This window comes from Botrytis fragariae, assembly GCF_013461495.1.
Source record: "Botrytis fragariae strain BVB16 chromosome Unknown tig00000050, whole genome shotgun sequence".
Lineage (NCBI taxonomy): Eukaryota > Fungi > Ascomycota > Leotiomycetes > Helotiales > Sclerotiniaceae > Botrytis > Botrytis fragariae.
Genome location: NW_023500992.1, coordinates 2316829 through 2331090, shown reverse-complemented (window position 1 = coordinate 2331090; position 14262 = coordinate 2316829). Strand labels below are relative to the sequence as shown.

Sequence of the window (14262 nt, the reverse complement as noted above, 5' to 3'; positions counted from 1 at the left end):
ATACATCTTTCTCTGTTCTGCGCTCTCCCTTCTTTCACTAGTGGTGATGTATTCTCGTTAATTCTTATCATGAATAAAGTTGTCCTAAATTCATTGTTTTTAATGTGAATAAATGTGAGTCCCCGACTCTCCACCCATAACCATCAACAGAAAATCGCAAATTTTCTCCTCAATAGAATCTCAGCATGTTTGTGGCGGAAGACGGAATTAACAATCAGCATCAGGTTTCTCCATCTTGACCTTCTTGCCAGAGGGTCTTGAAGGAACTGCAGCAGAACTAGTGCTGCTATTAGTGGTGGCAGGTCGCTTTTGAGTTACTGCTGGGCTAGCGGCAGAGCTTCCCGAACTTGCAGAGTTGAGCACTGGGACGTGTGGTGGGCGTTGTGCGCGTGTTGAGCTCCGGCGACGACGGAGATTTGATTGTGGTGGTCTAGATTGTCCAATGGTAGCACCTGGTCCTGGATGCGGCTGTCTGTTACCTTGAGCATTGCCATTTTGTTGGTTACCATTATTCTGAGGACCTGAAGCAGCAGGAACGTTAGAGCCACCTGTCTGAACAGCGTTAGGCATGGCAGAAGAGACGATGCGATTTGCTCCACGTAGGCCGTGGGCCAATGCCGTATCTGAAAGCATGAGAGTGCTGATCATTCTGCCTCCATTATGATCAGAAGTAGGTGTAGGCGCATAGGGCTGATTGAAAGCAGGATTTGTGTTGTCAGACCCACTTGATCGATTGTCACTAATCTCTAAACTACCAGCAGCTACAGACATACCAGTTGATAGTCTAGCATCTGTTCGAGTGTTTGTAGCTTCACGAGTAGGGTTATTATCAGGATTTCCGATGATAGATGCATGACCAACAATACCAGTATCTGTACCAACGGGATTTTGTAGAGGGTGAGCGAGTTGATGAGCAGGCTGAAGAGCTGCAGCTGGAACTGCGAGAACCTGAACTGGGCGATTACCAGGAGGTGGTAATCTATAGCGCATAAGCTCTATAAATCCATCACGATCCGTCGTGCGTGGGCGACCTAAAAAGTCGGTCAGTCATAACTACTAAGGAGATCAATGGCTCAGTGATACATACCTCTCAAATCTCTCAGCATGTTATTCATGTAGCATTTATATTGCCAGATATGGTACACCTGATGGAAAATCTCGCTGATAAATTGGTTAGGCCCTTCATCCTTCAAGTCGGCTTCAATTTCTTGCCAAATGATCTGAGCTCTACCGAGAACATTTTCTGTAGTATACTTTAGCTCTTCGCTAGGATCATGAACGAAGGTCAAGAAACCCATTGGGCCAGGTCTAGGGCGGGAGAAGATCCAACGCTTGAAGAAGGCATGATTCTGGACGATCTTGAATAGTTGTCCCCAAAGCGCAGGGACCAAATTGATACTATTCAGATTGAAGGATTGGAGCTCATTGATGATTCCTCGTACCCAAGTAAATATTCCTCGGCGCTCCATAATTCCAATTTCTACAACGGTATGGTTACCAGACAAGAGTGGCTTTTGAGGTGTATCAAAGGAACCGCATATTTCATCGGCACGAATATCAATAGGAAATTGTGGGTGTAAGGATATTCTAAACGCTAAGTCTCGTTGGGTAGCTGCGTTAGCCATGTTGATTGTGTCGACAAAGCTCGAATTTCGATGAATGAGGTATTATGTTGAGAATGTTGATTCTCTTGATGATTTTGGTGAAGAGGCAAGTTCTTCAGGTAACTGAGGAGATTGTTGTGTCGAGAATTGTGAGAAAGAAAGATTCGCAATGGAGAAGCTGGGTGATTATGAGCAGATTAATAAGACCTAGTGCAGAACCGCAAGCTTAGGACAGTCATTGAAAGTGCTATAAACTAGCTGTACTACAACTTTACCGTAAGTAACGGTGTCGAATTGTAGATCTAGCCTCTTAATTCGATACTCGATCTTAAAAAGTGGTAAAAACACACGTGACACTGTCTTGATGGCCGTATACTTTCAATCCAACTACGGCTCTTCAGCATTCGACATTCTTCTATAAATGTTTGTTTAAATTCACATGTCTCTTACTACTAATGGAGGAAAAATTATGCAGAGGCAGCCGTATAGAAGCAAAGGAAAACCAAAGAATAGAGGTAGATGAATTAGGTTCAATCGCTAGTTACACAAATCAAGATAGCCAATGGCGGAAAAACAAGTCTAAGAAGGTGTAATTTAACACATGATAATGAGGTATAGATGCGGAACGATGGTCACCTTGAAGTGTACATGACATCATCTTCCGTGATTTAAGCGAAATTAGCGTGTACATTCTCATGGTCAAGTAGAAATAAGAGACATGACAAGGAACCAAGATAATGAAGGGTTATTGGATTTTAATAGAGACATCTACCGATCTCAGAGTAGTCAGTTTCTCTAGGACTAGCATCAATCGAACATTATCATACATCAATGAGAGTTACCGAAGCAGAATCACTGACATTTGAGACTAGTGGAATCCATTTAACTCTAGATTTAGAAAACTTTCTATCGGACCTAAGTAGGGGCCCGACTTTTCGAAATAATCAAATGGGATTTGAGAACTCATGGTATTGGGTCATCAAGCCTCCATCTGAACTAGTGGTCGATTAATCATCCCCATGGCCAACCAGTCCAGGTGGTTAGTGCTACCAACTTTAACCCACAACAACCCTAACACAGTAAAATCACAAATCACAGATCCGATTAGGTAAATGAATGCTTGAAAACACGTCTAGATTATATCTCAATATACTTATCGAATCTGAGATTTGAATGTATTTATTAAAACAGCATTGATTGTAAAGTTATAATTATTCAAGACTCTCAAATACTAAATTCATCAGGTCATACAAAATGATGATTCTTTTTCTTTTTCCCAACTAATTTAAGATTTTACAACAATCAGAAATGTGAGGCTTTACAGTAACAACTTTACTCAATGATATAATTAAGAGGCCATCTAGAGCTACAATATGTACTTAAATGTATTAAGATTTGGTGTATAGTTGACTGAATATAGATTTATGAAGTTGATTTGACTGCGTCAAAGTTAGTACCATCGAGCACCTAGATTAGTCGGCAGAATTTTTCCTTTAGCCAGCAAGTATTAGAAACTCTTACAAAAGTGCTTGATTTTTGGACCGGGAGATTCTCAAATTTCATGCACATGGACATAATACATATGCGCAAGTGATTCTGTGTATCATACAAGAGTATTTGACATAACTGCTGTTGATCGATTTGTAGGAAACTGACAACTAAAATTAGAAATTATTGTGGACATAAGTTCGCTCTGAATCAACGAAACCTCTGAGTGAGCGAAAACTTTGAATGGATAATAACCAGTAGATGAAGTTGCTACACTTGAATGCATAGAAAGTATCCGCCGGTCGAATCTCCAGACTACCAATACATGCGTCATCCATAGATGGTTATAAACGCTATAATAACACTACCTGGCCCAAAATACTAGATTTCGTTGACTGCTCGCCCCTTCACTTCTCGTCTGCCTTCCGTTCTCAGAAGCGCACAGTCGCTTTCCAGTGCATATCTCTCCAGAATTATCTCATGCTAAAAGGACGATATAGCGACCTGGACTTGTTGGCCTTCGCAGGAAGTGGTTTATCGTTCGCAGGTTTGTCCGAGGCGAGTTTATCTCTCGAAGTCTCCTCGCTGATAGTGTGCTCTACAATCGGTGCTTCGGCCATCAGTTTATCACCAGTAGAGTCTTCGCTGACAGTTTTCTCGATGATAGATTTGACGCTAGCCGGCTCTTCATTGATAGACTTATGGTCTATGGGTTTGCTAGTGATGATGCTTTCATCAAGAACTTTCTCGCCGACAGGCTTTTCACCGCCAGTTGTGTCGCCAGTGTGCCCACCGCCAACAGCTTTGTTTTTCACCACATTTTCTTCTCCAGACTGTTTACTGACTCTCAAGCTTGTAGAACTATCAAGGTTGCTTGTCCGGTACTGTTTGAGGAAATTTGTGTAGGGAGAAGCATAATCAGAAGGGGAAGTTGTGGGGTTGTTTTTAATCTTCGGCCTTTTGTTATGACTGTCCGGAATAGTATTGTCAGCCTCACTAATAGGTTCGGGCCTTTTCGCATTGACTTTTTGGAAGTGATTAGTTTTATCGCCTTGCTTCACATTGAAAAAACTAGGCCTGGTCTCCTTGTCTTTTTCGATATTGTTAATTTTCGTATTGCACTGACTGCCATTCGTAAAAACGGATGTACTTCCCCTGGGTGTGTTAAGATCGTTCTCCCTGGCACTGAGCTTCTTGCCACTAGTATCAGTGAATCTTTTCTGCTTTTTTCCTCCCGTGCTATCCAATCTCTGTTTGGCTGATCGTTGATCGAAAGAATCACTTCTTGTTTTTTTGCTTCTGCAGATCTTACTTCGCGTTGATTGTCAGGACTATTGATAGGTGTCCCAGGATTGACCGGAAACTTAGAATGCATAGTTGTGTCTAGGCTATGTACAGAAGGTATTCTTGCGGAGGAAGAATGTTCGACTTCATATTCATCTTCAAGAGACATGACAGGAGAACTTGGATGGCGACCGTGATCTCTTAACCTGAGGCTTTCGATAGGTGTAGTTGTCGATTTCGGTGACGGCGTGTCTAAGATTACAATCACATCTTTGTCTTGGGCACTGACGGAATTTCTGGTGTCAGAGAAACGATTTCCGGTCTTGGTGCGTGTTGTATCGCTATGAGACTGTGCTATTTGCCCGTCGTGAGAGGTCGGCAAATCTTGTCCATGGTTTTCTCGACCACTAAAAACTGGCTCGAGAGCTGGTGTAATAGTCATAGGACGTTTGGATCCACCACCAAACCCCTGAGCTCTGTTAGGGTACCTGTCTTCTCGAATCTGTGGCGCAGGTAGGATGAAGCCCACAGGAACCTGAGAGATTTGTGAATATTCTATACCGTCGTTATAACTATCACCCGCCACATTAAAAATATTGCGCGATGGCTTATCTCGAGCGGTGGGTGGTTGGTACTGTACACCAGGGTGTAAGCTAGGCGACTGTTTACCTTTGACCGATAGGGTGACTGGCATTGTAGAATGAGGTTGCTCTTGAACTGATTGAGAATATTTTGGCAGTTGCAGATGGCCCGTCTTCGGTTGCAGTATAGATGGAATTCCGGACGAATATGTTCGACTTGGGTGCACAATATTATCGCTTGAGTTTCCTCGTTTTGTGCTGTACCCTGCGGAAAAAGTTTCTACATTTCTCGGATTGTCCCTGCTAGCAGGCGCCATGGGACGAGGAAAGTGACTACCCGATGGTATGGTTCTCGCCTCTGGAATTTGCATTATATTTGCACGATCGACGCTGCTAATTCTGGCATAGTTTGCCGCTTCTGCTATTGTTTCCATGCTTGGAAGGACAGAAAGACCTGTTGGTAGTTGTGGTTAGTATGTGCATTAAATGGAAAGGAAGATATACACTTACCCCGAGTATGGCGGGCTTGATTGACTAAATTGCTTTTGATATTCCAAAACCACCCGAGATGGTCAATCATCTGATCAACAAATGCGCTATCTTTCTCTAGCCTTAATTCCCACTCAAGATCAGTCCAGACTTGGTGCGCTGATGCGAAGATATCATTTGGTGTCCAAGGTGGTCGGATAGGTCGTTGAGCATGAGTTGGATGAACTCTGGGACGTGTGGACACCCATGAATAAAATTGAACCATATTTTGGTACACACGAAACAGATCATCTGCGGCCTTCTCGTTGCCTGGATTCAAAATGCCGATTCTTTGAAGTTCATCAATGATATCAAGGGCCCAAGCAGTGATGCTATGACGATTCATTGATGGGAGATCCTTCTTGGATCGCGCAAATGGGTTCAACATATTGTAGTTTCTTGATTCTTGAGTTTTGATGTAAAAAGGCTCTGAATGTTGTTGTATTTGTGAGGAAAGCGTGGTCGATGTCTCGACTTGGGAACCTTTCTGTATAGCCCATTCAATCTAATACGGTTAGCGTATGTCCAAATCAAATATTTTAACCAATATTAAAAATTTGACTTCGAAGCGAGTACAGCCAGTGATAACAAGTCACACCATGTGGTAATTTCGTTTACAAGAAGTGAATAGTGTTGGACATTGGACGATATGCTAAGAACAAGTCCGAGCTTTCATTAATATCACATGCTGGTGTTCTTTAGTGTTTGCAACTAAGTTGTGATCTTTATGCCGGAGAATAATCTAGTGATTTTTGGTGCAGAACAGGTACTTTATTGTGGTGTGTATCAATAAAGAGCTACTTTGTCTTACATGCTCAAGCTCAAATTTGTATCTTTCCATTTACATATTTCTGTCACCACTGAAGCACCTCGAACGTACGATTCAATGAATTTATTAAATCTATACAAATTGGTTCACTTGGAGATATGATGCCACAAAGGAGAGTAAAGAAGCTCGATTATCTAGTTGTCGCTTATGAAAGGGGCTCTGGTCTCCAAAATGAACACAGAGCATTATCCTGTGCTTTGATTAAGAGATAACAATTTCTAAAGTAAGCCGTCTTGAGAACCGCGGCTAATGATGAGGATAGACATCTTTCAAGCAAGAAAGGGCAGTATCTCAGTGATGGTTGCCAAGACAATTAGCCTTGAAGCATTCATGAGAAAGAATCGCCTTTAGCTCTTTGAGATATTATGAGGTTGGAATTTCATAGATGGGCGAAGGAGGAAAAAGTGCCGAAAGAAGACCTGCGAGAAGGGAGAATGGAAACATTCGCAAGCAGATTGAAGCATATACCGATACTCGACGGTGACTAATTGACCTGAGCTTTATATGGATATATGATTAGACCAACAGTGGAAATAACCCTTGAGCCGGTGATAAAACTGTCCCGCTCCTTTTCGTTGAGTATGATTTAGCATTGGACTTTTGACTTCACAGGCAATTCTCTTAAGTGAGTCTGAAGATATAATTCTTTCGTGATAACGATGTTCAATTATCATTTTGTATATCTGATTTTCTTTTGAAACGCTCATGATAAGAGTTAAACCATAGAAATCATGGCAGAGTATTTCATCACCGGGCGAGATACTAATGTCTATAGCAAATGTAGTCAAACCTTAGTGAATGAGTTACACTATACACCGAAAAGCCTTTGGCCTAATACTCGATTGGCATTCGAAGGTAGCCCCATCGAGCTTCTGCGCAAGCTTAACTCGGCGTCGTCAAGTTTTATGACCCTTGATAGGATTGGAAATGCAGTTCCTTGAAACTCATAGACAGCGATGAGCTTTACGAAAGACCATAAGTGCCTATGAGATGTCTAGGATTTACTATATTTTGACGTGTTCTTCCACATGAATTCAATCATCGACAAAAAGTTTTGAGCACATTCACTAACTAGAGTGTTACCAATGACAATTGAATAGAATGAATTTAGCAGGAGACTTACAGGTTTACTCCTCAATATTGAGCCAATTAGTACTGCATTTGTTACGGAAAGTTTTGAATGTATCTGACTTCATCTTGCGATTTTTCATACGACGAATGATTCCTACTAGACGAATGCGTATTGTGATAGTGATAAGTTGGAATTTTAGTGAAGCTCGTTCGCCCTAAAAGATAAAAGTTTAACAACAGTCTGGACGTTTTCCTCAATATTAATCAGATGATTGAAGTACCCACTTAGTAACTTTTTTCTACCACGCACAAAAGGATAATTTGAGAGAAAAATATTCGTTGTCAGCGACTTGACACCCTCTTCAATCATTCCTCTTCCAAAAGAAAAGATTCAACAAGGCGGGCTTTGCATCAAAGCATATAATGAGCTTCCCCTTAAGAGAAGTCTGGAGCGAGCTTCTGCGTTCTACCTCAAATAATCAAGCGGTCCTGAAAGAACTTCTCGATGGTCGCCCAGAGATCGAGCGGGCGACAGATTTGAACTGCATGTTTATGAATTATATTTCTATCATCTACAAGGTCTTTAACATAAAGATAGAAGGTGGTCGGATTGATCCAAGAGGTGTGTAAGATAACGATTTAAAAAAGAGGCTAAAATTGACAACTCCGTCAATTTAGTTTGGCTACCCAGCGACCACGAGTTTGTCGAAATGCTGAAATTATTGGTACGCTATATAAACGACATCACTACTTGGATTGAGGACCATGATCGAACTGGCGCATCTTGGACGTCTATTGGTGGTAAGCATCAGTATGGGATGGCAAAGATCTAGGGAACAAGCTGACAACTTTTTTTCTCTAGAATTCTACGCAGAGTCATTGCTCGAAGTCGATGCGCAGTGTCAGAGATGGTGGGTGTTGGCCGATATGACCATCTTCAATCCGGCCAACACTCCATTCAAGACACTTCCAATAATGCTGCTTAATGAAGAAAGTGTTCTTCAAAAATTCGATCCAGCTAACTTCAACCGGTTCAAAGGGGCACAATCATTGTCACCCATGGAAAACAGCTCCACGGACATAAGTAAATTTGAAGCTCCGCCATCGCCAGCATCATCACTGAAACAACCTCAAACTCCCTCTACTGCTTCCTCAAGTTTCAGTTGCCAACCCGCAACGATGTCCCTCGACAAAGGCCAGATAGCAGCCGGCTTTACTGATAGTTGGAATCATGGCGAAGATTCAAACTTTTCCTCGCACAATTCATATGGTGATATAGATCAGGGCTTCCTATGTAATGGCGGCGTCGAACCTGGAGGGCTTGATGTACAGCAGACTCCCGTTTTCATGCCAACTACACCTCGATTGGAACAGAACGGATTCGTACCATCACATAACCCGAGTTCATCATTCCATCAACCTGTTAATAAGCAAGGCGAATTCTGTCGGCCAATGCCTCCACCTGCTCGAAAGATTGTTATACCACGACTTCAAAAACAAGGAAATTTAGAGCCACTTTTTCCACCAACCCAACATTCAGAACTTCGACCTTCTCTGCCTACTCCACAGACTTTCAATTCTGGAACATATAGAAAGCGAGGATACAGAAAAGTTTCGCCGCAAGCTTTGAGTAGAAAACCAAAAAAACGACGAGCAGTAGCCGCTGAGATGCCGCAGCATAAACCGGGATACACTGGAATGCAAGAATTTCCACCTGGCTCTAAACTTTTGCCTGGTAGTTTGATGCATGGCTCCCCTGGCAGCGCTACGGGATTTACTAGCGGATCCTATAATACAAATCACTCAGCCTCGGCAGCTTTCAGTGCCCTCAAGAGAAACGCGGAAACCATGCGGACTAATCTCAAGAGCGTTCCACATAAGGTTGCGATCGGTTCGCAAATGGATTGGAACAATACAGTTTCAACCAAAAGCAGCCCAAAAGGGAGAGCCGGAAACGTTGTCACTACACAGCAGGACTGGAATGACACCGTATCAGCCGCTCTTGACTCAGAACGGGGTGGGGCAAATACAGGTCTCGGAATTTCAAGTCCAAAAATCAGTCGCGATCCCTCAAGATTACCTGGAACTCCTATGATGTGTACGGATATGAGTATAGGATATGCACGCCCGGATGCATCCCAGCAGTCAATATGTTTCAGCTCACCAATACACTCACCATTAACAGGAGGTGATTTAAGGGGGTAATGTATCCGGCCTTGCACGATTAATTGGAAGTCGACTAATACCTGGTTTGTTAGTGCTGGCCACAAAAGCTCACGACATCTGCACCACAGTGCAGTCGAAAGAGACTATGTTTTAGGCGGAGATCAATCTTTGGAAAACGAGTCAACTGTGTTCAAGCCATGGTAAAGTGTTTACTTGTTTGTGTAAATTATCAGGGAATAGGATTTTGTTATGAGAGTTTGCTTCGTTCGAGTAGCAGACAAGTACTGTGGTAAAGAAGCACAATTAGAAATGATCGCGAGGTGTGTACTTTCTCATTGCGAAGGACCGGAGACAGGACCAAAAGTGCGGGTAAATATGTGGACGGGACTCAGGAAGATTTGAAACGAAAGAGCACATGCTTGAAGCTCTAAAAATTTCAGACACGACTCTTCAGTTTGCACTTTGTGAAGCTTTAGAAAGTGGCGTGCTCATACCTGCATTTGTATGTGCCTCCAACGTTGGGGCGGAGAATTGGCCGACCCAGCGTTTCAAAACTTTACAAACAATCGGTGCCATTCATGGTTCATTCCATTTTATCTTCTGTGACCTTACGCCTCGTAGCCCAGGAGTGATTCATTTCTAATTTCGATATCACTATTCGTGCAGCCCCCCCGAACCTGTAGATGCGCCCGCAATACAATCCTATTTGTACAAAAATTTCCAAGATAAGACTCTCATCCTTTTCTATGCACTTTGTTGAGTTTCCTGGCCGTTGATATCTGCTGTCCATTAGTATTTGCAATCTTGCGTACCCCGCTCCGCATGCCTGCACATACCTGACTCTTCGTATTTTGTCCTCTTACTGGCAGGCCCATCGCATGCCTCCTCCCCCGGTAACTACCCATCGTTCTCATTCTTTCGATGTTATCCTGCAACCTTCTTTTCAATTCGGTCTCTAAAGGCATGGTGGAAAGCTCAGCGGTCAGAGATGTGACCGTTTTTTGTGACAAGGAACCGACAGTCGCCGTGGGATGGATGTAGTGCTTGGCCATGATACGAGCTGAAGCTTGGTTCCCTAAGCCATAGAAGGACTCCAAAGATTTCTACACGCCATAAGTATGTGAACCAAGAATTGTAGCAGGCTCAATCGGAGTTGGATGGGGCCTTACCTTCACCAAATTTCGCTCAGCGAACGAGATCCCCAAGATGAAAACCTGCAACCAATGTCAATGCCCGAGTAGAGAGAAAAGATCGGTACAAACATACCATGTTCAAGGAGTTTTGATTATACTGGTACGGGATATATGTCTTTAATGTCTCTCACAGTTCTTGATTAATCATAAAGATGTGAAAGTTACCTATCAATTTTTGATAACGCACGGACTTCTTGTTATGACCCTCAAGCCTTCCTATTCCGAGGTTCGCACGTGCCATGTGGCGCTAAAGGTAATCGACACCTCTCCACAACACATAACTCGAGCTTCCTCTGAACAACATCACTTTGTTCTTTTAAGGTTTTTCTTGGAGGGCACATTATCTTCATTTTAAACTACACTTCATCAAGTCAATATTCAATTGGCTTCCAAGATGCTCACACTTCAACGTTTTGTAGTCTCTGCACTACTTATCTTGACTGTTACCTTCCTCTTCTTCGCTCAAACAGCTGAAGCTGCCAAAGGACCCAAGATTACCCACAAGGTCTACTTCGACATCAGCCACGGCGATGAACCCATGGGTCGTGTTGTTCTAGGTCTTTATGGCAAAACCGTCCCTAAGACTGCCGAGAACTTCAGAGCTTTGGCAACTGGCGAGAAGGGATTTGGATATCAAGACTCTACTTTCCACCGTGTTATCAAGGGCTTCATGATCCAAGGAGGTGATTTCACAAAGGGTGATGGAACCGGAGGCAAATCAAGTAGGTCACAAAGTCTGCGAGCGAAGCATGAGGTTCTAACAATTGATAGTCTACGGAGCTAAGTTCCCAGATGAGAACTTCAAGTTGAAGCACTCCAAGAAAGGTCTTCTTAGCATGGCCAACGCCGGAAAGGATACCAATGGTTCCCAATTCTTCATTACTACTTCTACTCCTGGGTGAGTAATCTCTCGCAAGTCCCGCAATGCAACTTTCTCATGCTAACACTCTTTGTAGTCATCTTGATGGTAGACACGTCGTCTTTGGCGAAGTTTTGGAGGGATATGAGATCATCGAGGCAATTGAGAACGTAAAGAAGGGAGGATCAGATAGACCAGTTGAAGCTGTCAAGATCACTGAGAGCGGGGAATTACCAGTACCAGAAGAAGGTATCCATGTGGAACTCTAGAGTGGACTCCTTTTGTGGCATGCGAGCATGATTGGGAGGACTTACTGATTCGTCTGTCTGACGTGCTGTAGATGTATACGGTACTGCTGAATTTCAACCCGGCATGGAAGAAGTCGAAGTTCCTCTTGCACCAACCGATCCTTCCACTCCTGCTGCTGCCACCGCAGTCATTCCAGTTGTTGGTACCCCACCAAAAACCGAGACAGAGGAGTTTGGCTATGCTGATGAGGCTGGTTACACTCTTTTGCAAAAGGGATTGTTTTTGGCTGTTATTTTAGGATGTGTGGCCTTCTACGTACGAATGAACAGAAGAAACAAGAAGTTTGAGAGGTCAATCGTCTAGTTACATAGGTTTCCATTTCAGATCACTCTTTACATACATTGTTGGTATCCTCTCAATCTATTTGCATTATTATCAATCCGGTTTTTGTCTTTAAACGTGGTATACCATAACAAAACAATTTTTGTGGGTGTTTGATACCTGTTAATCAACCCTACACTCCAATGAATCTCATATCACCAAAACCCCTGACATTTAGACCAACTCTGATTTAGACCAAGGATCGCGCACCGCAGCGTCGGTCGCTCACACCAATGAATTTCTCAACCACACACGCCTTCTCAAGTACTTCAGGTTCCCATTCAACCCAGTCTTCACTGCTCTTACCAATTCTCTCGAGCCATGGTCCCAATGCCTTGAATGCCAATTCTGCACCCCATCCCTGGATCAACACTGCTTCTTGGTTGTTCTTTGCCACGTAGTGTCTAATTATTGAATCCCAATTCATACTGACACAGACATCCCCTTCATGCCAGTCATCTAGGTTGACCATACTCTCGAGTGCAGGCTCCGATGGGGTAGTACAGCCCTTGATCAGGCTAGAGAGTAAACTGGATTCTTCAGTTACCCACCTGACTTTTTGCAGACAATGCTCATAATCTCCGCCGGCGGTCAAGCTTTGAATCAAAATGCGCTTATCCATGTGATCATCCGTTCTATGTCTTGGTTCAGTAGCGGTATCCCCTCTCCAATCACTCGGCTCTTCACGATCTGGGTCGTGGAGTACGGAATTTCCGCCAGGGACGTAGATATCTCCACGCTTTCTTGACACTCTCTCGCGTGCGTAAATATACCCCGCGCGCGGTTTCTGCTTTCTGAGATCGTCGTCCCCTGTCAAATCGATGATTTCGTATCTCGCCTTCTTATTATTTGTGTCTGCCTCGTATGGTGATTCCCTCTTTGCAGAAACGGTCTGCTGATTGTTATCTGAAGTTTTTCCACATCGAGCGGCGGGTAAATATTTTCGTTTCTTGATGTATGAAGATAGCTGCTTGTGCATGAGCTCCCTATCAGGCTTGGAAACCAACAAGAAATCAGCTAAAATTTGAATGTTCTGCAAGTCCGCCTCAGTTGAAATGGCAGAACTCAATTTCTTTGTGTCCCAGAAATTCACCAAACAGCTAGTGTATAACCAAAGCTTCTTAACAGGCCATTGTGCTATAGTGCCATGGTTCATATTAAGATCATGAAATCCTGATTTTATGACATCGTGCATAAATACTATTTTTCCAGGCACTTTAATCTTTAGACTGCTCGATATTCTTGGGTCATGATATATCTTATCGTCGTCATCTTTCACGCTCCCACCTTTCTTTCCCTCGAATAATACTCGTAGCATAGGCATTTTGGAAAAGATTCTTTCCTCAGAAACCATAGTATAATAAGCGCTAGGGTTATCTTCCGTGCATCGAAAAGCTTGTATGATCAATGGTCTTTCGATTAAACCATGAACTCTGGAAATGAAGACTCGGTTAACTTTCTCCATTCTATGAATACTGTATACTTCTGATGTAATTCTATTAGGATCAAACATACGGGTATTCTGGATCATTGGGTTCCTCATTTTCAAAACCATTGAAAGTTCCACTGGCAGTTCTCTCAGGCTGGCTGGTTGATACTGTATTAAGTGTTGGCGGTGATAGTGAGTTAATCAACGCAGAGGTCGAAGCTGAAAGATCATTTGCAGGATCAGAGGAATCGACAATGCTGTTTTCGTCTGCGCCTTTAGATTCAGCTGTCAGCAACTTCCGCAGACTAACAACTGCATTGCAATCGGGATCAACGGATGTGAGATCTTCGTTCGCGACAAATTCCTCATAATCTTTGAGTTGTTGCCGCAATCTTGGTATTTCTTGGATTGCTCGATCACGGAGTCTAGGAATTTCCAAAAGCAACTTCGACATTGTTACTGATTAAATGTCCCGCATGTAGAGACACAATCTGGCTCTATTATCCCCGAGTAGTGAGCTCTCCAGATACCCACAAGAAGATGAGAGAGGTTTGAATTCAATAAAAAAACACAATATAGATACTGAAGATGAAGGAAAAA

The 14262-nt window shown here is 43.0% G+C and overlaps 6 protein-coding genes across 6 annotated transcripts; 2 read left to right on the top strand and 4 right to left on the bottom strand.

Moving 5' to 3' along the window:
• Window positions 1–207: 207 nt before the first annotated feature.
• Bfra_004712 (uncharacterized protein) lies at window positions 208–1625 on the bottom strand (the record flags this gene model as incomplete). Its single annotated transcript, XM_037335109.1, has 2 exons — window positions 208–1031; window positions 1088–1625. The coding sequence occupies 2 exons, from the start codon at window positions 1623–1625 to the stop codon at window positions 208–210; spliced, it is 1362 nt and encodes a 453-aa protein (XP_037193643.1).
• Window positions 1626–3565: 1940 nt separating this feature from the next.
• Window positions 3566–5831, bottom strand: Bfra_004711ia (uncharacterized protein; the record flags this gene model as incomplete). Its single annotated transcript, XM_037335108.1, has 3 exons — window positions 3566–4342; window positions 4405–5411; window positions 5468–5831. 3 exons carry the CDS (start codon window positions 5829–5831, stop codon window positions 3566–3568), a joined length of 2148 nt encoding a protein of 715 aa, XP_037193642.1.
• A 1977-nt stretch (window positions 5832–7808) lies between these two features.
• On the top strand, window positions 7809–9755 carry Bfra_004710 (uncharacterized protein; the record flags this gene model as incomplete). Its single annotated transcript, XM_037335107.1, has 4 exons — window positions 7809–8007; window positions 8064–8186; window positions 8248–9586; window positions 9644–9755. 4 exons carry the CDS (start codon window positions 7809–7811, stop codon window positions 9753–9755), a joined length of 1773 nt encoding a protein of 590 aa, XP_037193641.1.
• A 530-nt stretch (window positions 9756–10285) lies between these two features.
• On the bottom strand, window positions 10286–10860 carry Bfra_004709 (putative mitochondrial 37s ribosomal protein sws2 protein; the record flags this gene model as incomplete). Its single annotated transcript, XM_037335106.1, has 4 exons — window positions 10818–10860; window positions 10721–10765; window positions 10388–10654; window positions 10286–10330 (listed from the first exon to the last, which is right to left on the bottom strand). The coding sequence occupies exons 1-4, from the start codon at window positions 10818–10820 to the stop codon at window positions 10286–10288; spliced, it is 360 nt and encodes a 119-aa protein (XP_037193640.1). The 5' UTR covers window positions 10821–10860.
• A 278-nt stretch (window positions 10861–11138) lies between these two features.
• Bfra_004708 (putative peptidyl-prolyl cis-trans isomerase b protein) lies at window positions 11139–12215 on the top strand (the record flags this gene model as incomplete). Its single annotated transcript, XM_037335105.1, has 4 exons — window positions 11139–11466; window positions 11516–11642; window positions 11701–11852; window positions 11944–12215. 4 exons carry the CDS (start codon window positions 11139–11141, stop codon window positions 12213–12215), a joined length of 879 nt encoding a protein of 292 aa, XP_037193639.1.
• A 208-nt stretch (window positions 12216–12423) lies between these two features.
• Bfra_004707 (uncharacterized protein) lies at window positions 12424–14116 on the bottom strand (the record flags this gene model as incomplete). The annotated part of the gene is made up of 2 exons (XM_037335104.1): window positions 12424–13699; window positions 13749–14116. 2 exons carry the CDS (start codon window positions 14114–14116, stop codon window positions 12424–12426), a joined length of 1644 nt encoding a protein of 547 aa, XP_037193638.1.
• Between the last annotated feature and the right edge of the window lie 146 nt (window positions 14117–14262).